The sequence below is a fragment of the Indicator indicator genome, chromosome 10 (assembly GCF_027791375.1).
Source record: "Indicator indicator isolate 239-I01 chromosome 10, UM_Iind_1.1, whole genome shotgun sequence".
NCBI classification, from domain to species: Eukaryota; Metazoa; Chordata; class Aves; order Piciformes; family Indicatoridae; genus Indicator; species Indicator indicator.
The window spans coordinates 27,428,566-27,454,779 of record NC_072019.1 but is presented as its reverse complement, the minus strand read 5'-3'; the positions used below and the strand labels follow the sequence as shown (position 1 = coordinate 27,454,779).

At 47.3% G+C, this 26,214-nt stretch overlaps 1 protein-coding gene across 2 annotated transcripts in view; it reads left to right on the top strand.

The window, feature by feature from the left end:
- The window catches only part of JAK1 (Janus kinase 1), a 33,429-nt gene that overhangs the window by 4,087 nt on the left and 3,128 nt on the right, over positions 1-26,214 (top strand). Inside the window, exons 3-20 of one of the 2 annotated variants that reach the window (XM_054384366.1) lie at positions 3,343-3,496; positions 5,566-5,729; positions 7,214-7,562; positions 10,120-10,293; positions 11,126-11,283; positions 11,981-12,108; positions 12,744-12,755; positions 14,058-14,228; positions 16,558-16,664; positions 18,127-18,273; positions 19,191-19,278; positions 19,780-19,907; positions 21,015-21,150; positions 21,562-21,713; positions 23,154-23,304; positions 24,596-24,690; positions 24,812-25,004; positions 26,037-26,161. In XM_054384366.1, coding sequence (XP_054240341.1) covers positions 3,343-3,496; positions 5,566-5,729; positions 7,214-7,562; positions 10,120-10,293; positions 11,126-11,283; positions 11,981-12,108; positions 12,744-12,755; positions 14,058-14,228; positions 16,558-16,664; positions 18,127-18,273; positions 19,191-19,278; positions 19,780-19,907; positions 21,015-21,150; positions 21,562-21,713; positions 23,154-23,304; positions 24,596-24,690; positions 24,812-25,004; positions 26,037-26,161 — 2,632 coding nt within the window. Of the gene's footprint in view, positions 1-3,342; positions 3,497-5,565; positions 5,730-7,213; positions 7,563-10,119; positions 10,294-11,125; positions 11,284-11,980; positions 12,109-12,743; positions 12,756-14,041; positions 14,229-16,557; positions 16,665-18,126; positions 18,274-19,190; positions 19,279-19,779; positions 19,908-21,014; positions 21,151-21,561; positions 21,714-23,153; positions 23,305-24,595; positions 24,691-24,811; positions 25,005-26,036; positions 26,162-26,214 lie in introns of both variants that reach the window. The other variant, XM_054384365.1, reaches the window with a different exon arrangement.

The following is a 26,214-nucleotide window of genomic DNA, read 5'->3' as shown; positions in this document are numbered from 1 at the left end:
AATGCTGATTTTATCTCAGTGCTTAAAAAATAGTTTCCATTTTGTTTGATTTTGGTATATTTATATGTTTGGGTTGATATACTCCTTTGGGTGAATGATGGGAGCTCTCTCCAGGAGCTCTCTCAGCCCTCTTGCATCTAACCTGTGTGGTGGCTAGCACCATGCAGGTAACAGAGAATATCCCAGAAAGCAAAGTTCAGTCTAGATTAATAAAGATTAAAGATAGAAGATTAATCTACATGGGACTTCATTTTCTGGAATCCTCTCTGTTTTACCATTTTATCATAGAATCATAAACTGGGTTGGGTAGGAAGCAACCTTAAAGGTCATCTGGTTTCAACCCCCTGCCATTGCAGGGACATCTTCCACTAGACCAGGTTTATCAAGGCCCTGTCTAGCCTGGCTTTGAACACTACCAGACTGGGGGCCTCTACAGCATCTCTGGGCATCCTCTTCCAGTGCCTCCCCACCCTCCTGGGGAAGAATTTCTTCCTCATGTCTCATCTAAATTGAGCTTTTTCCAGTTTAAACCATCACCCCTCATCCTGTCACTTCATGCCTTTGTAAAAAGTCACTTTCCAGCTCTCCTGTAGCCCCACTCAGAAAATAGCGGAAGACTGCTCCAGGGTCTCCCCAGAGTCTTCTCCAGGCTGAACAACCCCAGCTCTCAGCCTGGTCTCACAGCAGAGGGCTGGAAGCCCTCCCATCATTACTGTGGCCTCCTCTAGCCCCACTGCTGTGCTGAGGACTCCAGGGCTGGCCCCAGCACTGCAGGTGGGGTCTCAGCAGAGCAGAGCAGAGCAGAGGGGCAGAATCCCCTCCCTGCCCCCACTGTCTACATTGCTGGGGATCAGCTCAGGACATGTCTGGGGCTGGGCTGGGAGCACTGGCCTATGTTGAAGTTCTCATCAACCATCACCTCAAGTCCTTCTCCTCAGCACTGCTCCCTGTGCAGTCTCCCTTGTTGAAGGAAGCTATGGGAAATGTCCAGCTTTCCAGATTTATATTTCTGCTGGTTTGGGTTTTTTTTGGCTTTTGAGTTGGGCTTTGAAGTTGGCTTCTTTTGTCACATGTGCTCCATGCATGAAATTGGCACATTTTGGGCCAACAATCTGTGTTTACAGTAATTCCATCTGCATTTGAGGAGAACCTGCATGAGCTAAGCCCTAAAATGTACAGATTCCCATCTCCCTAGGGATGCTGCAGTGTATTTGGGAAGTGGTATTTTCCTTTCTTTTGTTTCTGATCCACTGTGTGTCTTGGCTTAGGCAGCAGAACCAAGAGCAGGGCAGAGCACTGGCAAATTACCAGCAACACAGGATTGTGAAACTCCTACTCTAAATCCATATTGTTTATTCTGAGCTCTGCAGAGAGGCAGAATTACTATTGAAAAAGAAAAATTCTCTGGGCTTATTTAATGGTGCAGTGTATTAAGCTGGACATATCATTTAGAGACTGAATCGTTTTTATGTGGCCAACCTTATGTCTGAAATTTCATCCCACTGGTAGGTTTGATTTCATCAAATGGCTATTATATGTCTAAAAAAATGTGACTGAGGAGTTTCAAATGCTTTTTAGATGTTTGATTTTTTTTTCTCCCACTGCTGAAAGCTTTAGATTTGGTTTCTGCTTGTATGGAATTTGTGTCCTCCTCTTTCCCCATCAGATCTATGCCAGCTGCTGTATTCTTGGTGGTATTTTACAAGGACTTGCTTTTCACTAGAGACTTTTTAACCAATCCAGTATTTCTTTCTCTTGCCTCAAGGTAAAAAAAAGTCTGCAACATAAGGAACCACAGTATTTTGTAACATCCTGGAGTAGTTGGCACACCAGTTGGGGGAGGAGGAGAAGTTTAACTGTTCCATAGCTAGATTTGAAGCTGGAGGTAGCTGTCTTTCGTGGTATGGACCCCACACATACATTTCTAGAAACTGGAAAGAAGGATTATCAGAGCTGCTGTGGGTGAAAGAGAGCAGCAGGTTCTCCACCAGCATTTCACAGAATCCCAGCATGGTGGTGGTTGAAAGGGATCTCTGGAGAACCTCAGGTTGCGTAGGATCACAATGTCCAGGCGAGTCTGGAATCTCTCCACAGCCTCTCTGGGCAGCCTGCTCCAGCACCCTCACATCAAAGAAATTTCTCCTCCTGTTCAGATAGAACCTCCTAGGTTCCAGTTTGTGCCCATTGCCCCTTGTCCTGTCACTGGGCTTCACTTATGCTGGCTCACTGAGTCTGTCCCCACTGTGCTTGCGCCCCACAGGTCCTTCAGCTCTTGCTGAGCATTGCTCAGCTCCCCTCTCAGGCTGCTCTCCTCCAGGCTCAACAGCCCCAGGGCTCTCAGCCTTTCCTCTCCACAGAGATGCTCCAGGCCCCTCAACATCTTTGTAGCTTCCACTGGACTCTCTCCAGTAGTTCCCTGTCTCTCTTGAACTGGGGAGGCCAGAACTGTACCCAGTACTATGGATATAGCCTGACTAAGACAGAATTGAGTTGGAGGAGAACCTCCCTCAACCTGCTGCTCTTCTTAATATGCACCAGCCCTTGACCAGGTGACTGGGTGGAGTGAAAAACTGCTCCCTTCCCAGGGTGATCCCTGACTCCCCAGATCATCCCCATGGCTCTCACCCATGCCCCAGGTGCCTGCCCTGGGCTAAAGTGATGTAAAGAAGGCTTGTGTCATGCTCCTGAAACTTAGGATCAGCAGTCTCCTTTCCAGCTCATCTGCAGGACTTTTGAATTGGCAAACTTGTGCTCCCATTTCTGTTTGTGAGGGTGAGATAGTCCTCATCTGTCCCTCCATTAGCACAGGTCCATCAGTCTTCTCAAGGCAGATACTCCCCATCTTTATTTGTATGATTCCTCCAGTTTTTATTGTCAGTTACAAGTGGTGTCAGAATCGGTGCAGTTTCTTAGGGAAAGGAGCAAATTTTCCTCTTCATTACAAACAATACTGAATAATTGGCCCATAGTTACTTTCAGGAAACACCAAAGGAACTGGAGTTACTAATTATCACCCAACTTAGCAAGGAGCATAGGGAAACAAAGTCATTTCCTGAAGGCAGAAGGATTTGCTTTGCTCTCATTCTTATGCTTCAGCTAAAGGAGATCTGCAGTATCTTGCAGTACTTGGCAGGAGTTCTTGGCATGCATGGTGGTGTTTCGACTCATGATTCAGATATATGCTTTTAGGGGACTTAACAAAAAGAGGATGGACAGAAACACAGCACAGAAAGCTCATCTTGGTACAGAATTCTTTGTTCTTCTGCATGGATTTTGGCTTCTAACTGTTGATTTTTAAAATACTGCTCTAATGTACGTGGTTTGTTCCTTGTTTCTTGCAAGATTCTACTTCACAAACTGGCATGGGACTAATGAAAGTGAGCCCTCAGTGTGGAGGCATTCTCCAAAGAAGGCAAAGACTTCTTCTGAGAAGAAGACAGTCCCAGAAGGAACCCCAATACTTGATGCAAGCTCTTTAGAATACATCTTTGCACAGGTAAGAGGATGCTGGCAGTTATCTCAGTCACAAAAAAAAAGATTTGATCCAGCAGAAGCTGCTTTAAAGACCTGTTTTAGTACTTCTAAGGTTACTTCTGTAACCTCACCTGTTGGTATTGATAAGTGTTTTCTTCGTGCTTCTGCGTGGTGGAGAGAAGAGAATTTGCTAAATGAAGAACAATCTTCCTATAGGCAGCAACTTTAGATCTCACAGCACAAGAAGGGTTGTGTTTTTAAAGCATAATTTCTTTTAGTATCAACTATTTAAGGATATCAGTGCTCAGCTTTTCCCTTGCAAAACATTGCTGATAACTTTGTCATCTCTAGTCCTCTAGGGGAGCAGTAGCAGTGTTAAAGCTGACAGTGTGGTGTCCTTTTAATGACTTTCATTTTACTGTGTGGCAGTTTTTCTTTCCTTCTATTGTGCCTTCCACTTGTTGGAGGTTGGATGTGGCAAGTAAGGAGAATCCATGTTTTAGAAAGCTTCTGCTCCTGTCTAAACATTTTGTATGTACACAAATGGATTTTGCAAACCAGAAACTGGTTTAACCAAAGAAAAGGGAAGGTTGAAGTTGATGGAGGCTTGTGAAATGAGCAGATTAAACGCACTGGAGATTAAAACAAAGCAGAATTCTTAGACTTTGAGATGTGATTGTGTCCTTCAGAGAGCATGAAGCTGTTCCAGAGAATCCTTGTTGTGTTGTGACACCACAACAACAAAAAAATCAGGTTAGCTACAGCTCTCTGGTGCATTTCCATGCTATCACTGGCACTCTGAAGTAATAAAAGACACAAACTGAAAGGTCTTTGCTCTTTGGTAACTAAATATTTGTCAGACTGTCCCAGGGCAAGGTGGCTGCCACAGAGTTTGTCATCTTGGTTTTGAGATGTGGCTGAGACTGAGTGCATGAGGTTCAAAGAAACACCAGGTGATGAAGGGCAGAGATAAAGCAGAGGCAGAAAGTATCTGCTGTATACCAGGAAAAAACGTAAATCATAATGGTGCTCGAAGAGGAGATGGGGGCTGCTTTCTTTAGTTAGTTACCAAAAAAAGGAAATTTCTCCTCCTGTTCAGGTGGAACCTCCTGGGCTCCAGCTTGTACCCATTGTTCCTTTTCCTATCACTGGGCACCAAAAAGAGCCTGGCACCTTCATCTTGACACCCACCCCTCAGATATTTATAGACATTGATAAGGTCCCTTCTCAGCCTTCTCTTCTCCAGGCTAAACAGCCCCAGGGCTCTCAGTCTTTCTCCATAGCAGAGACGTTCAAGTCCCCAGATTATCCTCATACTCTCTCTTTGACTCTCTCTAGCAGATCCCTGTCTTTCTTAAACTGGAGAGCCCAGAACTGGATACAGTACTCCAGGTGTGTGGTCTCACCAGGGCAGAGTAGAGGGGGAGGAGAACCTCCCTAGGCCTGCTGGACACACTTTTCTTGATGCACCCCAGGATGCCATTGGCCCTCTTGACCACAAGGGCATATTGCTAACTTGGATCACTTGCTGTCCACCAGGACTCCAAGGTCTTTCTCCATGGAGTTGCTTTCCAGCAGGATGACCCCTAGTCTGTAGTGGTGCCTGGTGGTATTCCTCCCCAGGGGAAGGACTCTACACTTGTCCTTATTGAACTTCCTGTGGTGGACTGATTTACCAAAGCGGGGGACAGGGTTTTTGGAGTTGTCTCAGCAGTGCAGGTGCTCTGTGTAGATGTCTGGAGATGTTCTTGGTGAAAGCCACAACACTGGACTACTGTGGGATGAATGTGCTGTGATGATCTGTGTGGCAATTCCATCTGCTCCACAGATCATTTTAAAGGACATTAGACAGGCACAAATGTTGGTTTCTTCCTACCAGGCAGGCTTTGCAGGGCACCCAGTGCTTGCCCATCTTTCTGTTTCGCTGCATGGCTCTTCCCTCCTTCCCCTACCCCTTCCTGTCCTGCTTTCAGCGTTGGGTGCCTCCTCTTGCTTGAGGAGAGCCTGTGATCTTGTGACATGTTGCCTGCTCAGAGATAAACTATTATGAAGACTACACCTGGCAGCTTTCTGGTTTTGTCTCCTCTGCAGGGTCAGTATGACTTAGTGAAAGGCCTGGCACCGATCCGTGATCCCAGAAACGATCAAGAGGTCCATGAAATCGAGAACGAGTGTCTGGGGATGGCTGTCCTTGCCATCTCTCACTGTGCCATGAAGAAAAAGGTGAAGCTTCCAGAGCTGTCCAAAGAGATCAGGTGAGCTGGGATAACTTCTTCCTCACTCTTGTGTCTGCTGGGTTTCTCTTCCAGATGGGACTTCAAGCATTTTCACCTTCCAGAGTCTGTAAAGGAGTTAGAAGCTCCAACACTAGTGTTGCTGAGGGGATCTTCCTCAGTTGGTCAATTTTCTATTAGAAAACCTGGATTTTTTTTTTTTTCTTACTTGGAGGGTATTTGTAATCTTCGAGCTGGTGCCATCAGCAGATTGATGTGTTGGGTACCCAGTAACCTGCTGGGTTCTGTGTTCAGGTTCAGAAATGTCTGTGTTGCTAGGTGGCAACCTAAGGAGAAAGCTCTTAGAATAAATTCAGTTACTGGTTTGAATGGGCTGTATCCAGCTTTTGAAAGCTTTTGAAAAGGTTATTGGCTGTTAATCACGGACTGGTGTGGGTTGGAAGAGACCTTAAAGATCATCTAGTTCCAACCCCTCTGCCACAGGCAGGGACACCTTCTACCAGACCAGCTTGCATCAAGGCCCCATGTGTTCTGGCTTGAATCACTTCCATGTTTGGAGCCTCCAGAGCTTCTCAGGGCAACCTGTTCCAGTGCTTCAACACCCTCATGGAGAAGAATTTCTTCCTGAGGTCTAATCTAAATTGAGCTTCTTCCAGTTTGAAACCATCACTCATCCTGTCACTCCATCCCTCTCCAACGCTCCCTTCAAATCCTCAAAGCAGCAACTGTGCAGTGGTTTACTGCATCTTGTTCTCTGTGAATGACTTTCAAAGTATATTTTAAAGAGTTAAGAAGAGCAGGAGACAGCAGTGTCATAGAATTATGGAATGCATTGGGTTGGAAGGGGCCTTTCAAGGTCTAGTCCAATCACACTGCAGGGAGCAGGGACATCCCCAACTAGATCAGGTTGCTCAGGGCCATATCAAGCCTGACCTTGAATATCTCCAAGAAGAGGCATCTACCACCTCCCTTGGCAACCTGTTCCAGTGTTCCATAGTAAAGAACATCTTCCTAATGTCTAATCCAAATCTCCCCTGCTCTAGTTTCAAACCATTGTCCCTGGTCCTATTGCTACAAGCCTTTGTAAATAGTCATAGATTCACCATAGAACATCTTAGGTTGGAAGTAGACCTTAGAGGTCATCTACTCCAACCCCTCTGCCATGGGCTGGGACACCTCTCAACTGGATTTGGTTGCTCAAGACCTCATTCAGCCTGGCCTTAAACACCTCCAGGGAGGGGGTATCCACAACCTCCCTGGGCAACCTGTTCCAGTGTCTCACCACCCTTGTACTGAAGAATTTCTTCCTCAGATCCAGTCTAAACCTGCTTTTCCTCAGCTTCAACCCATTCCCCTGTGTCCTATGGCTAGACACCCTTATGAAAAGTCCTTCCCCAGCCTTCCTGTATGATCGATCCCCTCAGGTACTGGAAGGCAGCTGTAAGGTCCCTCTGGAGTCTTCTCTTTTCTAGGCTAAAAACTTGTGGTGTTGTTTTTCCTTCTAGTTACAAGCATTATATTCCTGAAACTTTGAACAAGACCATCAGGCAGAGGAACTTCTTGACCAGGATTCGCATCAACAACGTTTTCAAGCATTTCCTTAAAGAGTTTAACAACAAGACCATCTGTGAAGGTAACGTGTCCCCACGTGACCTCAAAGTCAAATACTTATCAACCATGGAGACCTTGACTAAATGTTATGGAGCTGAAATCTTTGAGACTTTGTTTCTGCGGATCTCCTCGGAGAATGAAATCAATGGATGTGGCTGCGGAGACAGCGAGAGCCTCCCGCTCTACGAGGTCATTGTCACCGGCAACAACGGCATCCAGTGGAGGCTCAAGCCAAGTGTAAGTGCCCAGGGAGAGACAGGGGTGAGGGGAGAGAAAGCAGCCCTGTGGGAAAGGGCTTAGGGGTGCTGATGGACGAGCAGCTGGACATGAGCAGGCAGTGTGAGCTTGCAGCCCAGAAGGCAACTCACATCCTGGGCTGCATCAAAAGATGTGTTGCCAGCAGATCCAGAGACGTGATTCCACCACTTTGCTCTGGTGAGACCTCAGCTGGAGTACTGTGTACAGGTCTGGAGCTTTCAATATGGAGATGGTCCAGAGGAGGGCCACAAAAATGCTCAGGGAGTTGGAGTACCTCTGCTATGAGGACAGGCTGAGGGAGCTGCAGTTGTTCAGCCTGGAGGAGAGAAGGCTCCAGGGACACCTAAGAGCAGCCTGCCAGTACCTGCAGGGGGCCTACAAGAAGGCTGGAGAGAGACTGTTTACAAAGGCCTGCAGTGATAGCACAAGGGATAGTGGCTTCAAACTAGAGAAGAGTAGATCTAGATTAGATGTTAGGAACAAATTCTTTACTATGAGGGTGGTGGAACACTGGAACAGGTTGCCCAGGGAGGTAGTTGAGGCCCCATCCCTGGAGATTTTCAAGGTCAGGCTCAACAGGGCTCTGGGCAACCTGGTCTAGTTGAGGATATCCCTGCTTACTGCAGGGGGGGTTGGACTGGATGGCCTTTGGAGGTCCCTTCCAACCCAGACCATTCTGTGATTCTGTAATTCAATGATTGCTTTGGGAACATATCTGTTAAAACGTGGATGTGGTCTTCAAAACACTGCAGAGCAGCTTTTTGTTGGAAGATTCTCTCATTTGATGATGTTCTCTGTTGTTCCTTATTTCAGTGCTGCTACTTGAGGTCACTGTGGGCACATGAATGTTAAATATGCTTGAGGTTTGAAGGGCTTTTGAGTGCTTCTGCTGCTGGGGCGTGCTGGCAAAATGTGAGCGAGAGCATGAATGTTTATTTGAGAGTGTAGCTTTCCAGACTACATTCACAGATTGCATTGGGTTGGAAGGAACCCTCAAAGGTCATCTTGTCCAACCCCCCTGCAGTCAGCAGGGACACCTCCAACTTCATCAGGTTGCTCAGGGCCCCATTAAGTTTGACCTTGAATGCCTCCAGGGATGGGGCCTCAACCACATCCCTGGGCAACCTGTTCCAGTGTTTCACCACCCTCATTGTGTAGAACTCCCTCCTGATATCCAATTTAAATCTCCCCTGCTCCAGTTTCAAACCATTGGTCCTTGACCTATCACTGCAAGTTTGCTTATGTGCTTCTGGGTAGCAACAGCATGGCTGGCTGGAGTGCAACCACTGAAATAATTGAAGGAATTTATGCTTATAAATACTTCAAGAGTGGGTGCTAGGAGGATGGGGCCAGTCTGTTTTCAGTGTTGCTCAGTGGCAGGACAAGGGACAGTGGACATAAAGGTGAACATAAGTTCCATCTAAACAGGAGGAGGAACTTCTTTGATTTAAGAGTGATGGAGCACTGGAGTAGGCTGCCCAGAATGCTTGTGGAGTCTCCTTCTCTAGAGAGATTCCACACCCACCTGGCCACTGTGATGCTGGGCAAGCTGCTGTGGGTGCCCCTGCTTTAGCAGGGAGGTTGAACTGGATGATCTCCAGAGGTCCCTTCCAGCCCTTTCTATTCCATGTGGTTCTACATCTTTTCTCCACATAAAACATGTAACAAATAGACCTCTTTTTGCTTGCCTCACTTCCCCACAGTGAAGAGAACCCTGCTGATAGCCAACTTTTGGAGCATAGAAACTATTATGCTTCACTCCATTTAGATGTAACCTAATTATCTCTATCCCTGATGGAGAATTCCTGTTTGTAATGATAATATTAATGGGGAGGAGAGAAGGCAGAACTGATACTTCAGCAGAAGAGCTTGCCACAAGTGCAGTATGTCTTGCAGGGCTCTTGTTTCTGCTGATTTGGAGATGATATTTATTTAAATGTCCAACCCAAAGACTTCCATCATGGTGCAAACCTTTCTGTGACGAGCAGGATGCTTTGCACAGCCTGAACATTTTGTGGTTTTTAAGTATTTAGTAATAGTTTTTGAGCTGGAAGATGTTCTGCTTCATTGTGGCCCACCTGCAGAACTTCATCTGCAGCTCAAGCATGCAATGCAAGAAGAATGTGGCTCCTGAGTTTGGGCTGAGCTCTAACAGAATATTTCAAGTATAGAATTTAGAAGTTACTGATACCAAAATAGTTTTAACATACCAAGGGAGAGGTGAGATGCCCAGCTGGGTTCTTTGATCCTCCTGAAGACTGCCTTATGGACAGTTTTTTGACTGGGGTAATCCCTGCAATACAGAATCACAGAATTGTCAAGGTTGGAAGGGACCTTAAGGATCATCTAGTTCCAAAGCCTCTGCCATGGGCAGGGACACCTTCTACTAGATCAGGTTGCCTTGATACACTGAACACGTAAAGGACTTGATAATTTGGTGCAAAAAATTTGGTGGATTGATTTGGCATGGATGTTTTTTTTATTTTAGTGCTAAAAATAGTCTGGTTTTATGAGTATGCCTTTATCCAAACTCTGTTTGCAGTCTGTACAGACAGAGAAAGAGAAGAAGAAGAAATCTGATGGCAAAACCAAAAAAGAGGAAGAAAAACATAAAACTCGAGACCTGTGGAACAATTTTTCCTATTTTCCTGAAATCACCCACATTGTCATCAAGGAGTCTACAGTTAGCATTAACAAGCAGGACAACAAAAGGATGGTAAGAACCAAACCTTAGGTAGGTTTTCCTGCCATGGGAAGCTGTGATGACATGGTGCTGTTGGGCAACAGGTGACAAGTCCCTTGAGGAACATTTCCTAACTTAAATAACAGTGGAATATGTCCTCGGCACTGTGCAGACGCAAAGTTGCAAGTTAGAAGAGCTACAAGTTGGTGAGCACAGATGTTTTTATAGTCTTAATACTCTGGACCACTAGTGCCTGGTGGCCTCCTTAATGTGCTTCTCAACCCATGGCTTCCTCTCTACAGCTTGGATAGCTAAAAGGAACACCCAGGAGGAGGAGCTCAGTAAGGATGGCGGAGGGAGAGGAGAGAAATGCAGAGAAGACCTGGGAGGAGAGGAGAGTTGGTTTATAGATACCCACTTTTAGTGTCTTAAGTGATTCTTCTTGCTGGGGGCTGCCAGCTGTTAGAAGTTGGAAGGGAGCTACAGAGTGCCCTGGGCTTCGAATCCCAACATGAAAGCTCCAGTCCTGAATTTCTGGTGCTTTCCAAAGGCTGCCACAAGGATACTGACTTAAAGACCCCATGTCCCTGCTCACTGCGGGGGGATGGACTAGATGACCTTTGGAGGTCCCTTCCAACCCAAACCATTCTATGTAGGGTTACAGCAGAATGTAAGTCAAGCTGGAGAATGGAAGTTCCTCACCAATTATGAGCGAGGAGGACAGATGATGCTCAGTGTTGGCTTCCTAAATGTGTGTGGGACAATTCCTTAACCACTGTGTGCCAGAACTGCTGGATGTGAGAACACTCCTGAGGTGTTTGGGTGGAAGTGAAGAGCTCTTGACCAAACCCCCTTTGTGTTGTAGGAACTAAAGCTGTCCTCACACGAGGAGGCCCTGTCCTTTGCCTCGCTGATTGATGGCTACTTCAGGCTGACAGCAGATGCCCACCATTACCTCTGCACTGATGTGGCTCCCCCACTGATTGAGCACAACATCAAAAATGGATGTCATGGACCCATTTGGTTAGTGAAATGCTTGCTTTTTTATCCTTCCACTGGAATACTTAGTCCTCCAATAGCACTGCAGGTTGAAACCTCTGAGGAAAAATGAACATTTGGAGGGTTGTTAATTAACAAAAGGTTGTGAACAATCTATTTCTTCTAATGATTAGAAGGAAAAAATATCACTGATTCTCTCCACATCCACTTAGTCATCTCTAAACCCAGAGTTTTCTCACTGCTGAGGTATTTTGAGGCTTACTTCACTAAAAAAAGTAGCTATGAAAATCACTGTCAGTTGATCTGAGGGAAGTATTTTAGGGAACCCAAGTTGAGCTGTATCTATCCTGACCCTGTGAGTCCTTAGATGGAGGCCTTTGTGGGTTTTTAAATAGGTAAAGCAATTCTTTTCCCTTCTAGCCACCTTTTTGACTCTTCCTTTTACCTTTAATGTATAGAAATATATAGAAAACGGAGAAGTTTATAGGCACAGGCACTGTGGTGGATGTAGGATTTGCCCCGTCAAGCACGTGAAGAGCTTAACAACTTTCTTCCCTCTCTCTTTTGCAGCTCACTGTGAGCGTGATACATGCAGTGAGCTCAGATCTTAATAACAATGTAAATATTTCTAAGCTGCTGCTAAGACATTTTGGTTCCAGCTACTGATAGCTTTTGGATGCAGCTGCTCATTGGTTGGTTTTCCTGATGTTGACTCTTGCAGCACGGAATACGCCATCCACAAACTGCGGCTGGAAGGAGATGAAGCAGGGATGTACGTCCTGAGGTGGAGCTGCACCAACTTCAACCACATCCTCATGACAGTCACCTGCTGTGAAGGCTCAGAGGTATGTCAGGTGGGGCATCCCCAGCAGTAAGCTGATCGTGAGCTGAAGGCAAGCAGCTCCCTTCCCACAGAAGGTTAAGGTTTGGAAGGGATCTCTAGAGATGATCCCGTCCAACCCTTGCCAGAGCAGAATCACCTAAGGCAGGTCACACAGGAACACATCCAGGTGGGTTTTGAATGTCTCCAGAGAAGGAGACTCCACAACATCTCTGGGCAGCATGCTCCAGGGCTCTGTCACCCTCACAGTGAAAAAGTGTTTCCTTATGTTCATGTGGAACCTCCTCTGCTCCAGCTTGCACCTATTGCCCCTTGTCCTGTCATTGGACATCACTGAGCAGAGCCTGGCTGCATCCTCCCCACACTGTCTTTCACACCTTTATAAACATGAATGAGGTCACCCCTCAGTTTTCTCCAAGCTAAAGAGCCCCAGCTCCCTCAGTCTTTCCTCAGCAGGGAGCCGATCCACTCTCTTCAGCATCTTTGTGGCTCTATGCTGGACCCATTCAAGCAGTGCCTTGAGTTCCTTCTTGAACTGAGGGGCCTGCACTGGTAGCTGAGTCTAGTTGAGAGGTGTCCCTCATGTCAGGGAGGTTGGAGTAGGCCATTCTATGATTCCATGAAGATGTAGAGAGGTGAGGAGCAGGAGCAGAGGGCAGAACTGGAAAGGATAAGGGCTTGAGATTAGAGAAGTCCCAAAGTTCAGTTGCTCTTCCTCAGTTCATTTGAATGAAACTGGAAGGTTTGAACAACAGCCTCAAATCTCGTTTACTTGAACAATCTGGGTTGTGAAAGGGAGTTTTGCTATTTTTAAGTTGAGGTTTTGAAACCATGGTCCTGATTCTGCAATTATTGACCGAGTGAAGAGAAAATTCCTCCTGCACTATCAGGGCTTCTGCATACTCCCAGGCTCTGCATGACACAGAGGCCATGACTGGACATGTTAGATGTACAGTTCATAGAATCATAGAATCCTAGAATCAGTCAAGGTTGGAAGGGACCACAAGGATCATCCAGTTCCAACCCCCCTGCCATGCCCAGGGACACCTCACACTACAGCAGGCTGCCCAGAGCCTCATCCAGCCTGGCTGCAAACACCTCCAGGGCTGGGGCCTCAACCACCTCCCTGCACAACCCATTCCAGCATCTCACCACTCTCATGGGGAAGAACTTCTTCCTCACATCCAGCCTGAATCTCCCCACTTCCAGCTTTATTCCATTCCCCCCAGTCCTGTCACTTCCTGAGAGCCTAAAAAGTCCTTCCCCAGCTTTCTTGTAGCCCCCTTCAGATCCTGGAAGGCCACAAGAAGGTCACCTCAGAGCCTTCTTTTCTCCAGACTGGACAGCCCCAACTCTTTCAGTCTGTCCTCATAGCAGAGGAGCTCCAGCCCTGTACTCATCTTGGTGGCCCTTCTCTGGACACCTTCCAGCATGTCCAGATCCCTCCTGGAATAGGGGCTCCAGAACTGGACGCAGTAGATGGTTGTGTCTTCATCTTGCTCTTCTTCCACTCTTGTTATGAGCCTTCCTGGGACTGGAGGTTATAGGAACTTAAGGGTCTTCTTCTGCTTAATTGGAGATTCATTAGAGGACCCTGGCTTGGGAGCAAGTGATAGGAATAGGATATTAGGATATGAGATTGATTCTTTCCAGTGAGGGTGGTGAGACACCAGAACAGGTTGCCCAGGAAGGTTCAAGGCCAGGCTGGATGAGGCCTTTAGCAACCTGCTCTAGTGGGAGGTGTCTCTGCCCATGGCAAGGGGGTTGGAACTAAGATCTTCACAGACCCGGCCAACCCAAACCATTCTATGACTGACTATATGGGCAGGGCCTACAGAGATTTACAAAGGCTTTTGAGGAGCTTTTATGGCTTTCAAGCATTCTTTCACTTCAATGATTTCATTTTGCTTTCTTTTTCCCTGCCTCTCCCCCTGCCTACAGCAGACAAATAATTCAGTGCAGCACAAGAACTTCCAGATTGAGGTGGAGAAAGGCGAGTACTTCCTGCATGGCTCCAACAAGCCTTTCTCATCCTTGAAAGAGCTGATGGACCACCTGAAAGGACAAATCCTGCGCACAGACAACATCAGCTTTACACTGAAGAGGTGCTGCCAGCCAAAACCAAGAGGTAATTTGTCCTTTAAGAGAGGCAAGAAACTTGGCTGTCAAGTGGAAGCAGGCTCCAGAAGGAGGAGGCATTCTTTGGTTGGTGCTTTGTTCTTGTGTGGTGAGGCTCTTTTGTCACTTAAAAAGCTATAGATGAAGCCTTTTCCATTTCTGTGGAGGAGACTTGTGCCAAAAAGCAAAAGCAACACTGTGAACAAGGTTTGGGGAGGTTCCTCTCAGTGTTAATTACTCAGCACAGGATGCTCAGGGGCTGGTGCTTCTCATGAGCCTTATTTAGTGTGAACTTCTCAAATGAGAGAAGTTCTGGTTTCCTTTTTCACACCCAAATGGCTGGCCCTGCAGTATTGATAGCAGAAGGTGAAACTCTAGTTCTGTTTAAAAAGAAAATGTCACAGCTGACTCAGAGTCATGGGCTGTAAAAGCTGTGCCAAAGAGGGGACCATGTAAGGTTCTTCCTCTGGTCCCCAGAGTCACATATGCCAGGCAGTGCCACCATGCATCACCTTGTGGTGTTCTAGCAAAGGAGGGTTGCAGCCTGCACTGGTTGTGTGGCAACCTTTGGTTTAAAGCTTGTTTGCTGTCATTATGAGCTGTTGTTTGCTCTGTTAATCTTCATGAAACAGTAGAGGGGGCTTGGTCTGCAACTGCGAGAAAGCAGAACAGCCTTGCAGGCAGGAACTCCATCTGAGAGGTCAGAGTTTAGAGGGCTGGGCCAATAAACTCTTAAAGCCAACACCTGCTAAAAACATTTACTGTAAACCCATGGCAGGGGGTTGGAACTAGATGATCTTTAAGGATCCTTCCAGCCCAAACCATTCTGTGGATCTGTGAATCTATAAATTACCAGTGTCTGGTAGCTGAATTTTGTATGAAAGAGGAAACACAGCAGTGTGCTTGTGATGATCAGATAATGGCTTCCTGTTGGAGTAAAGGAAATAGTGAGCTGTTAGTTACCTGCTGATTGTGATGGTTTGAGGGGAGAGTGCTCTGTAGGTAGACACTGAGCTTACCAGCACTTTGAAGAACCTTGGTCATTGTCTGCACCATGGGGAACTTGTACAATTTGACATTTTGATTGCATTTTGACAGCTGGATGTGGGGTATAATAAAAAAGGTCAAGGAGCTTAATGCCCCTTTGAGCTTTTCATCTGCATAAGTTACTGTGGGATCCAGGGTGTTACCTCTGCAGAGAGACAGGGAATGCTGGAGAGTCCAGGGGAGGCTGTGAAGATGCTGAGGGGTTTGGAGCACCTCTGTGAGGGTGAAAAGCTCTGAGAGACCTGAGGCTGCTGAGCCTGGAGGAGAGCAGCCTAAGAAGGGATCTGCTCAGTGCTCTACAAAAGCTAAAGGATGGGGGCAAGAGGATGGGACCAGACTCTTCTCAGTGGTGCCCAGCCACAGGACAAGGGGAACGGACACAAACTGGAACCCAGGAGGTTCCACCTGAACAGGAGAAGAAAATTCTTTGTTGTGAGGGTGCTGGAGCCCTGAGGCAGGCTGCCCAGAGAGGTTGTGGAGTCTCCTTCTGTGGAGAGATTCCAAACCCACCATTGTGATGCTGGGCAAGCTGCTGTGGGATGGTTGGATTGGATGATCTCCTGAGGTCCCTTCCAACCCTCACCATACTGGGATTCTGGGATCCATGCTGTTCCCCCTGCACTTTTTTCTTTTTGAATCAGCCAGAGAAAATTCATGTGCAGGACTTCTGGATCTAACCGTGCCTCTCCCTGACCAGAAGCAGTGGGGAGGAAACAACATCTTTATCAGTCTTTTCCTTCTGTTCATTTCCCATTCCCCAGTTTAATTCCCATGCTCTGGAAGCTGACTCTTAATGTGTCCCATCGTGCAAGAGATTTTCAAGGAGGTAAAGAGAAGAAACAAGACTCCAGCTACTCCTTGCTTACTTACCTGAACACTGCAGACTGTTGACAGGGGGGAACAGAGATTTACTCTGGGATCCCCAGCTACAAAGCTGATGAGAATGATGAGAATGTGTTATTTTACTTAATTGAGGTACTTAAGGTTTCAGTCCTGAGTATTTCTCAGTGCAGTAAATACCGTTACAGTTTCTGGATACCAGCCTCAATATGGCAAATATTCACATTGTATCTTTAACACATAATACATAGCTCTAAATTCTCTGTTGAATGACAGAATAGAAGTTACTTGAGCAGAATTTAAGTCAAAGGTTCTTCTTTTCTCCTTCCTCCCCATTCATATGGGTTTTTCTTCTTGCAGTGAAGCACACACAGTAATGTCACTGACTGAGAACGGTGAATGCAGCTCTCTCAGAGAAGCTCTAAAGAATATTTTCTCTCCTTGCCTTCCAGAAATCTCCAACTTGCTTGTTGCAACCAAGAAGGCTCAGGAGTGGCAGCCTGTTTATCCCCTTGGGCAGCTGATTTTCCATCGTATCCTGAAGGAAGAAATCATACAGGTAGGTAGCTGCTCAACTGTGCTTCTCCCTTGTAATCCAAGAAGTGTGGCAGCCCACTCCACCCACTCAAAGGACACAAAATCACCCCCTTCTGGCTGGTTCTCCCCCTCCCAGTACTCCTCAGCAAAACTTGGTTTGTGTGAAAGCCTCTTGCTCCAGAACCTAAACGTTTTTATGTCCTTGCGTGCAAGAAGAAAAGCTTGGAAGTAATTCCTTTCACTGGAAATCAAGCTGATAGCTGAGCCCTTTCTAGTGTCTGGGGGAGAAGGTGCTTCTGAGCTCATGCTTAATAATCATGCAAGTCTAGCTGGTTGGTTGCAAGACGTGGCTGGATCTTTTAAAAGCTTGACACACCAAAGAGACAGGCAGCTTGAGGCTTGATTTGAAACTCTTGAGTTTAATCTTAAACCTCAGCTTCAATCTTAAACCTCAAGTTGCCTACAGTAAAACATCCTACAGTAAAAAAATGTATTTGCAGGTTGGACTTGATGATCATAGAGGTCTCTTCCAAATGCAGTAATTCCATGATTCTAAAAGATCTGAGTCCCTAACAGTCCAAATGTTGTGTTGCTAACTGATTCAGCACCCAAATGTCCTGACAGTTGTATGCAGTTAGTGGTGCAGGTCACCTGAGTGCACAAATCCCCTTTGATGGTCTCTAAAAGCCCTGAGTTCTTGAATCATGCAGTTGGCTTCTGCAGTAAAACAAGAATTGTGGGGCAAATATAAAGGAATTGGTCTTGACCTGAGCTCTGGAATCATGTGGTTGGCTTCTTCAGTGAAATAAGAAGTTTGGGGCAGGTATTGGGGTTTTTGATTGGTGGTTTTACAGGCTGCCTGCAAAATTATCCCAAGGCAGAATCCTCTGTTACTTAGAGGAAATTGCTTTCCCAAACAAAGCGTTCTGTTGAAATATTACTTCCTGTAACTTTTGGATGCACATTAAAGATCACCTCAGCAGCAGCTTGTTGCAAATAAGAGGCATTCCTTTGCTGTTTAGTCTGACACAAGGCTAAACACTGAACTGTTTGATGTTAATGAAGATCAGAAGAAACTTCTTCACTGAAAGGGCTCTCAAGCACTGGAACAGGTGGCTGAATCTTTCTGGAGGGGTTTAAAAGAGGCAGAGATGTGGTGCTGAGGGACATGGTTTAGCACCAGCCTTGGTGGAGTTAGAGAATGGTTGGACTCGATGATCTTCAAGGTCTTTTCTAACCAAAACAGTTCTATGGTTCTGTAACAGCCCCTTCATATCTCCTGGCTTTACAGTGGTGAGTGTGCTCAGTAGAGAGTAACATGCTGTTGTTGGATTCTCACTGTACTATTTTGAAGTCTACATGTAGCCAGATCAAGTGGAGAGCTAAATCCTCTACTTGGAGAGGCAGAATCAAGTAATTGGGTTGATTTACACTCATTTGCTTCACACCTTGGTTCGCTGAGTATCTTGTGTGTTATCTCCTAGGGTGAACACCTTGGAAGAGGGACAAGAACACAGATTTACTCAGGGATCCTCAACTACAAAGATGATGAGAATGAAGGTTATCAAAATGAAAAAGAGATTAAAGTCCTTCTCAAAGTCTTGGACCCCAGCCACCGAGACATTTCTTTGGCAAGTTGTTTTTTTTCCATTTTTTGTCTGTTGTGCTACCAATGCTGAGCCTCCCCAGATGGCAGGTGGGTAACTATGAAAAGGCTTTAAAAAGGGGGTTGTGTATGAGGTAAGGAGTGCTGAAGGTGTAGCTCACCATTTTTGGCAGTTAAATCCATAACTGACCAGCATTTTGGAGATAATCTCATTGGAGAGGCAGCAGCATGGGGTCTGGCTGGAGCACATCTGGTGGGAACAGCAACCATGTTGCTCACATCCAGGTTAACCAAGCATAAAAATGGGTGGGAGGAAGACTTCAGAGATCAACTGCTGCTTCTGGAGTCCTCAGCACAAGGAGGAATAGGAACCTGCTGGACACCCAGAGGAGGCCACAAAAATTATCTGAGGGTTTGAACCCCTCTGATGGGAGAACAGGCTGAGAAGGCTGAAGTTGTTCAACCCAGAGAAGGCTCCAGGGAGACCTTCTTTTAGCCTTTCAGTACTTAAAGGGGCTGATCAGAATGCTGGAGACAGACCTTTTAGCAGGGCCTGATGTGACAGTACAAGGGGTGATGGGTTGAAACTAAAAGAGGGAGATTTGGACTAGAGAAAAGGAAGAAATGTTTTTACAGTGCAGGTGGTGAAATGCTAGCCAAGTTGCCAGGGTGGTAGATGCCCCATCCCTGGAACCATTGCAGGTTAGGCTGTCTGGGGCTTTGAGCAACCTGCTGTAGCTGGGGATGTCCCTGCTGACTGCAGGGTGTTGGACAAGATGATCTTTCAAGGTCCCTTCCCACCCAAACCACTTCCATGATTATATTACTAGAAGGCAGTGATCCTCGGCACGTGCTTTTGACACTTGATGCTGTGTGCATTGAACTCTGGGGTGACTACCAGTGGGCAGCAGTTAATGTCTCACCTCTTTCCTCTGGCTCCAGGCCTTCTTTGAGACAGCCAGCATGATGAAGCAGGTGTCTCACAAGCACATTGTCCTCCTCCATGGAGTCTGCGTCCGCGACGTTGAAAGTGAGTTCAGTGAACACCTCTGCAAGCGGCAGGCTTGGGCAGCCCAGGGCTCGCCCCGGGGAGCTGGGGTCAGCAGCTGCTGCCTCTTGGTTTTTCAGTGCAGGCAGAAGGGGAATTGGAACAGCAAGGCACCTGCAAAGGCCTTTTTACTAACAAGTTTCCTCTTTCAGTGCTGTCTTTGAAGAACAGCTTTGCAGCATGATTCCTTGAGGTCAGAATGCCTGAGTGGCAGTGTCAGTACACACCCCTCTGCTGGCACAAGCTCTTTCCCGGCCCTGTGGCCTTTGAAATGCTTTGTTCCAGGTTTACTATCCATTTACTACATAAAGCCACTCTCTCAGCCTTTTAATTTGAACTCTGAGCACTGAAATAAACTTTGAGGAAGGCAAAATAAAGCCATTCTGTCCCCCACCCTGCCTGGGGAGAAGATGACAGCAGGCCTCTTAGATTGCTCCAGCCCCAGATTCTTGCACTGCTGACTTTATGCCCCTGACTTTGTAGATATCATGGTTGAAGAGTTTGTGGAATTTGGGCCTCTGGATCTGTTCATGCATCGGAAAAGCGAAGTTCTGACAACTCCTTGGAAGTTCAAAGTTGCCAAGCAACTTGCAAGTGCACTGAGCTACTTGGTAAGAAGGCACCTGGACAAAAGCACTGCTGGTGGCTGCTGCAGTTTAACCCTGCAGAGGTTTCCCATACAGTTAGTAATTAAGGAATCTCCTTCCTCAGGTAGTGGGGCTGTGCAATGTGTGGGGTGTTCTTGTGGTACTCATTGTGGTGCTTTAAGGAGAAAGACTCTCAGAGAAGGTGATCAGCAACTGTTTGTCAGCAGGCCAAGCAGGTGATGTGCTGGATTTGTCCCCAGTTTCTGTGTGTGACCTGCACAGGCTGGGGAGCTGGGCAGGTTGGAACTCTAATGAGATTCACTAAGGGCAAGTGTAGAGTCCTGCATCTGGGGAAGAACAACCCCATGGAGCAGCACAGGTTGGGGGCTGAGCTCTGGGTAAAGAACCTGGGAGTGTTGGTGGACAACAGGATGGCCATGAGTCAGAAATGTGCCCTTGTGGCCAAGAAGGCCAATGGCATCCTGGGGTGTGGTAAGGAGATGGAGGGAGGCTCTCCTCCCCCTCTACTCTGCCCTGGTGAGGCCACATCTGGGGGACTGGGTCCTGTTCTGAGCTCCCCAGTTCAAGCAGAACAGAGGTTTGCTGGAGAAGGTACAGCAAAGTGCTACAGAGATGATGAAAGGACTGGAACATCTCTGACGAGGAAAGACTGAGAGGATTTGAGCTTCTTAGTCTGGAAAAGAACAGGCTGAGGGGGGGTCTCATCAAGGGTGGGTGTCAGGAGGATGGGGCTGGTCTTCTTCTAATGGTGCCCAGTGACAGGACAAGGGGTAATGGGCACATAGTTGAATGTAAAAAGTTCCATCTAAACATGAGGAGGAACTTCTTTAAGGGTGGTGGAGCCCTTGAGCAGGCTGCCCAGAGAGCTGATGGAGTCTTCCTCTCTGGAAACATTCAAAATCCCTCTGGCCGTGTTCTTGTGTGACCTTCTCTAGGTGAACCTGCCTTGGCCAGGGGGGTTGGACTGGATGATCTCCAGAAATCCCTTCCAACCCCTCCTATCTGTGATTTTGTGTGGCTGTGGTTATAGATGTTAGAGCACTTGCAGACCTCACTGCTAGCTCATGGCCAGCTCACTGCACTCACTGTTCTCCTCCTCCCTTACTCTAGGAGGACAAGGATTTGGTGCATGGCAATGTGTGTACCAAAAACATCCTGCTGGCAAGGGAAGGAATTGACATGGAATATGGACCTTTCATAAAGCTGAGTGACCCAGGAATACCCATAACTGTCCTGTCCAGACAAGGTATGGTACCACACCCACAATTCTGTCATCAGTGGGAAAGGAAAAAACATCCTTTACTCCAGCTAGGACTGGCTGTAGAATAGAAGCAATCAGCTTTGAATCTGAAAACTGCACACAGGTGAAGAGGAATTGCTGCTGGTGGGTGCTGCTTGTGTTCATTTCTGTCACTTGAAGCCTATTCAGATGACACAGAAGAAATCTGAGTTTCTGAATGGCTCAAGGCACAAGCTTGGACAAGCCCCAGGGGCTGAGAACAGGGGTTTTGAGAATCAGGATTTCCCTGAAGCTGGACAAGTGCTGCAGCTTTAGTTAGTTGTAGTCGAGCAGCTGTTAGACAGGAACAAGGATGTCAGGAGGCTGGGGCTTAATCCTCTGATACTGACTCCAAACTGATTCTGTGTCTTACCCCAGAATGTGTGGAGCGAATCCCCTGGATTGCACCTGAGTGTGTTGAAGACTCCAAAAATTTAAGTGTTGCAGCAGATAAGTGGAGCTTTGGTACAACACTGTGGGAAATCTGCTACAATGGAGAAGTACCCCTGAAGGACAAGACGTTAGCAGAGGTAAAACCATGTAACATGAACTTGACCTTGACGTCTCAGCTGCGCCCTCTCTGCTACTTCAGTTTCCATACCCAGTCTGAGTTGCTTTCAACTTGGATGCAAATCAGCTCAGCTGGGCTCAATAAGGACCTGATCCATCTCAGCTGCCACAAGTTGCAGCAGGAATTCTTGTCCTTGCTACAAAAATCACTGATTATTGCTTCAACCTGACCTTCTTGTGGGGGTTTCATACCTCAGCATAGCAACAGAGCTTCTGATCCTCACAAAAGTCCTTTGTGCAGTCATAAACTGTTTGAAGTTCTGTGGTAAAAGCAGCTTCTGTTCTTGCTGGTTTCTTGTGGAGATGGATTCAGAACTGGGCCCCTGGGGGACACCATTATTGTTCACTGTGAAATCAAACCCAAATTGAAACAACTCTTGTTCTGCCTTACTGCTGGCAGCTTCTGTTCATCACTGCTGGAGTCCAGCTTATGTTCCAAATGTGCTTATCCTCTCTTGAAACTTTGTTGTGTTAGGAAGGTGACGGAGCAAGGCAGCTGCTGCTCCTCAGAAGGAAATGACAGAGCACTTGAGTCACTGCCCCAGTGGTTTAACAGGAGGTGGCTGAAGGGAACTTGCTACCCTGGCTACAACTCATTTCCTGCATGTGGCAGACAGGGAGGGTGGTTCTGCAGGGCTAACAATGCTCAAGCCCACCCTCAGCCCATCTACCCTGAGGTTGTAAGGAGCAGCCAGGACTGTGGTGTTTCCTTGGCAGGTGTTTCCACTCAGCCATTTGTCCTGCTGCAGGAGTAACATGGAAAATGTGCCCAAAACCCCCAACCTTCTGAAAGGAGAATTCTGCAGCACAGTTTAGAAACTTCCTGTGTTTGGTATGGTTGCTTCAAACTATACCAGACTCATGGAGTAGACTCAGAATTGGTTTGGTTGGAAGATACCTTTAAGATCATTGAGTCCAACCATTAACCCAGCACTGCCAGGTCACCACTAAACCATGGCCCTCAGCATCACATCTACACAGCTTTGAAACCCTTCCTGGGCAGTGTGGGCCAGGCCTTGACAGCCCTCAAGGGATAAAATTTATTCCTTATGTCCAACCTAAGCCTCCTCTGGTGCAACATGAGGCCATTTCCTCTTGTCCTGTCCCTTGGGAGAAGAGACCAACCCCCACCTGGCTCCAGCCTCCTTTCAGAGAGTTGTAGAGAGCCAGAGAGGTCCCCCTTGAACCTCCTTTTCTCCAGGCTGAACAAGCCCTGCACAATGGTAATTCTCTGCTGGTAGGAGATGGTGTAGAGTTAGTGGTGAGAAGGAGGATTTCTTTGGTAAAGGGAAGTTCCCAGTGAGCTGAAGATCCACCAGTCAGCATCTTCTGCTGCAGAACAGGGCTTTAGTCAGTGCAGCTCTGAAACTCCTGTCAATGTTCCTGTCTGTGCCTTGCAGAAGGAGAGGTTCTACGAGGGGCATTTTGTGTTGGCAACGCCGTCCTGCAAGGAGCTGGCTGACCTGATGAAACAGTGCATGAACTATGACCCCCACCAGAGACCCTTCTTCAGAGCCATCATGAGAGACATCAACAAGCTGGAGGAGCAAAGTAAGGCATGGATTTGCTTATCAGCTGGAGGAGGGGTAAGGTTTATTTGGTGAAGCTGAGCACCTCCAGCAGCGTTCTTCCATATGTTGGGTTGTATTGACAGCAGAGTGTTGTTGTGTCCCTACAACTGACCCTTGCTGGAGAAAGTGTGGCTTAGGTTGTGTTGGTGTCGCTGCTGTTTCATTCCATGGAGACCTTCTGGTGGCCATTCAGGACTCAAAGTGGCCAATCAGAAAGCTAGGGACAGGACGTGGGCTGGTGGTGGTTTGAAATCAAAAGAGGGAGATTCAGACTAGAGAGAAAGAAAGAAATGTTTGAGACTGAGGGTGGTGAGACCCAGGTTACCCAGAGAGGTTTTAGATGCCCCTTCCCTGGAACCATCCCAGGTCAGGTTGCTTGGAGCATCTGCTGTAGTTGCAGATGTCTCTGCTGAACAGCCCTGACTCACAGCAGAGGGGTTTCAGCTGTGATAATTTCTTGACTTTCTCTGGATGCCGTCCTGGTTGTGAGGATTCCAGGAAGAGATTCACAACAGATTAAATTAGTTTCAAGACAATTCTTGAGTTCCATGAGATGGCCCTAGGAGTGTGTTGCCATAGACAGGGACACCTCCCACGAGACCAGGCTGATCAAGGCCTCATCTAACCTGGCCTTGAACACCTCCAGGGAGGGGGCATCCACAACCTCCCTGGGCAACCTGTGCCAGTGTCTCACCACCCTCATAGCAAAGAATTTCTTCCTAATCTCCAGCCTAAATCTCCCTTCCTCAAACTTCAATCCATGCCTTGCCATCCTATCACTACAAGCCCAAGCTTGTCAGAAGTCCCTCCCCGGCTTTCTTGTAGACTCCCTTCAGGTACTGGAAGGCTGCTCTAAGGTCTCCCTGGAGCCTTCTCTTCAGGCCAAACAGCCCCAACTCTCTCAGCCTTTCCCTGTAGGGGAGGTTCTCCAGCCCTTGATCATCTTCGTGGCCTCCTTTGTACTCCCTCCAGCAGTTCCATGTCCTTCTTGTGCTGGGGACACCAGAGCTGGATGCAGTACTCCAGGTGGAGTCGTATGAGAGCAGAGCAGAGCAGAGGGGCAGAATCCCCTCACTTGCCATAGAATCACAGAATGGCTTAGGTTGGAAGGGAACCTCAGAGCTCTTCTACTCTAAGCTTCTGCTGGTCACACCTCTTTGATGCAGCCCTAACAGCAGCAGACTGGGAGTGGGCAGGGATGCCTTGAGGTGTCAGGAGCAAGATGTCCTTGCAGGAATCTGTCTGAGCTGGGTCTTTTCTTGCATTCCTAGACCCTGACATCGTCTCAGAGAAGAAGCCTGTTACAGAGGTGGATCCCACACTGTTTGAGAAGAGATTCTTGAAAAGAATCCGGGACCTGGGGGAGGTAAGAGGAGTGTCAGCTCCAGAGCACAGAATTGTGTGCTCCTCTCTGTCACAGCAGGAAGGTGGAATCCTAAATGCCCAGTTAATGTTAATTCATTCTGTCTTTCCTTTTTTCCAATCAGGGCCACTTTGGCAAGGTTGAACTGTGTAGATATGACCCAGAAGGTGACAACACAGGGGAGCAGGTGGCAGTGAAATCCCTAAAGCCAGAGAGTGGAGGGAGTCACATTGCTGATCTCAAGAAGGAAATTGAAATCTTGAGGAATCTTTATCATGAGAACATTGTCAAGTACAAGGGGATTTGCACAGAAGATGGTAAATCTGCATGTGAAATGTTAGCAGTGGACACCAAGGGTTAGAAGGGTTTGCCTTCAAATATGAAGCATTTTAGAAAGGAAAACTCTTGGTTCAACCTTAGGGGTTTAGATCTCTTTCTGCATGGAAGAATCATAGAATCACAGGCTGGATGGGGTTGGAAGGGACCTCACCTAGTCCAACCCCCCTGCAGTCAGCAGGGGCATCTGCAACTAGAGCAGGTTGCTCAGATCCAACCCAACCTGACCTGCAGTGGTTCAAAGGATGGGGAACCTGGGCCAGGGGCTCACCACCCTCAGTGTCAAACATTTCTCCCTTCTCTCCTGTCTGAATCTTTTGGTTCAAACCATCACCCCTTGTCCTGTCACAACAGGCTTTGCTCAGAAGTCTGTCCCCAGCATTCTGATGGGCCCCTTTGAGTCCTGAAAGGCCAACAGAAGGTCTCCCTGGAACCTTCTTCTTCACCAGGCTGAACAGCCTCAACTCTCTCAGCCTGTTCTCACATCAGAAAATTTTTGTGGCCTCCTCTGGATATCCAACAAGTCCTATTCCTCCTTGTGGTGAGGACTCCAGAAGCAGCAGTTGATCTCTGAAGTCCTCCTCCTGCCCATTTTTGTGTTTGGTTAATCTGCATGCAAGCAACATGGTTGCTGTTTTCAGGAGATGTGCTGAAAAAGGAGCCCCTGGGCAGGCTGGTGGAGTGTCTGTGCTCCAGGAGTGAGCTGACCATTACAGCTGGGTCATAACCCCACTACCCCAAGGTCATCATCTAGTTCTTACTAGAAGAGAGCTCTGATGGTTTTGCAGTAGTGATTGTTTTAAGCCAGTGTTGAGAACTTTAAGTTCAGTCCTGTTTGAGGGGTCTCTGGAGCTCAGTGGGTGCTAACAGGTGTCAGCCCATGGCCTGGCCATGGTCACGGTCACACCATAGCATCACAAAGGCTCCCAGTGCCGTGGGCTTGGACACAAGGTACTGTGTTAATGACATAAGCAGGGGCATCTGGCTGCAGATTAAACACATCTTGTTTTTAGGAGGCAGTGGGTTTAAACTCATCATGGAGTTCCTTCCTTCTGGGAGCCTGAAGGAGTATCTGCCCCGCAACAAGAACAAGATCAACCTCAAGCAGCTGCTCCGATACGCAGTTCAGATCTGCAAGGTGAGCCTGGCACCAGAGCCTCCCTCCAGCTCTGCTGCTCCATTAGTTTAATA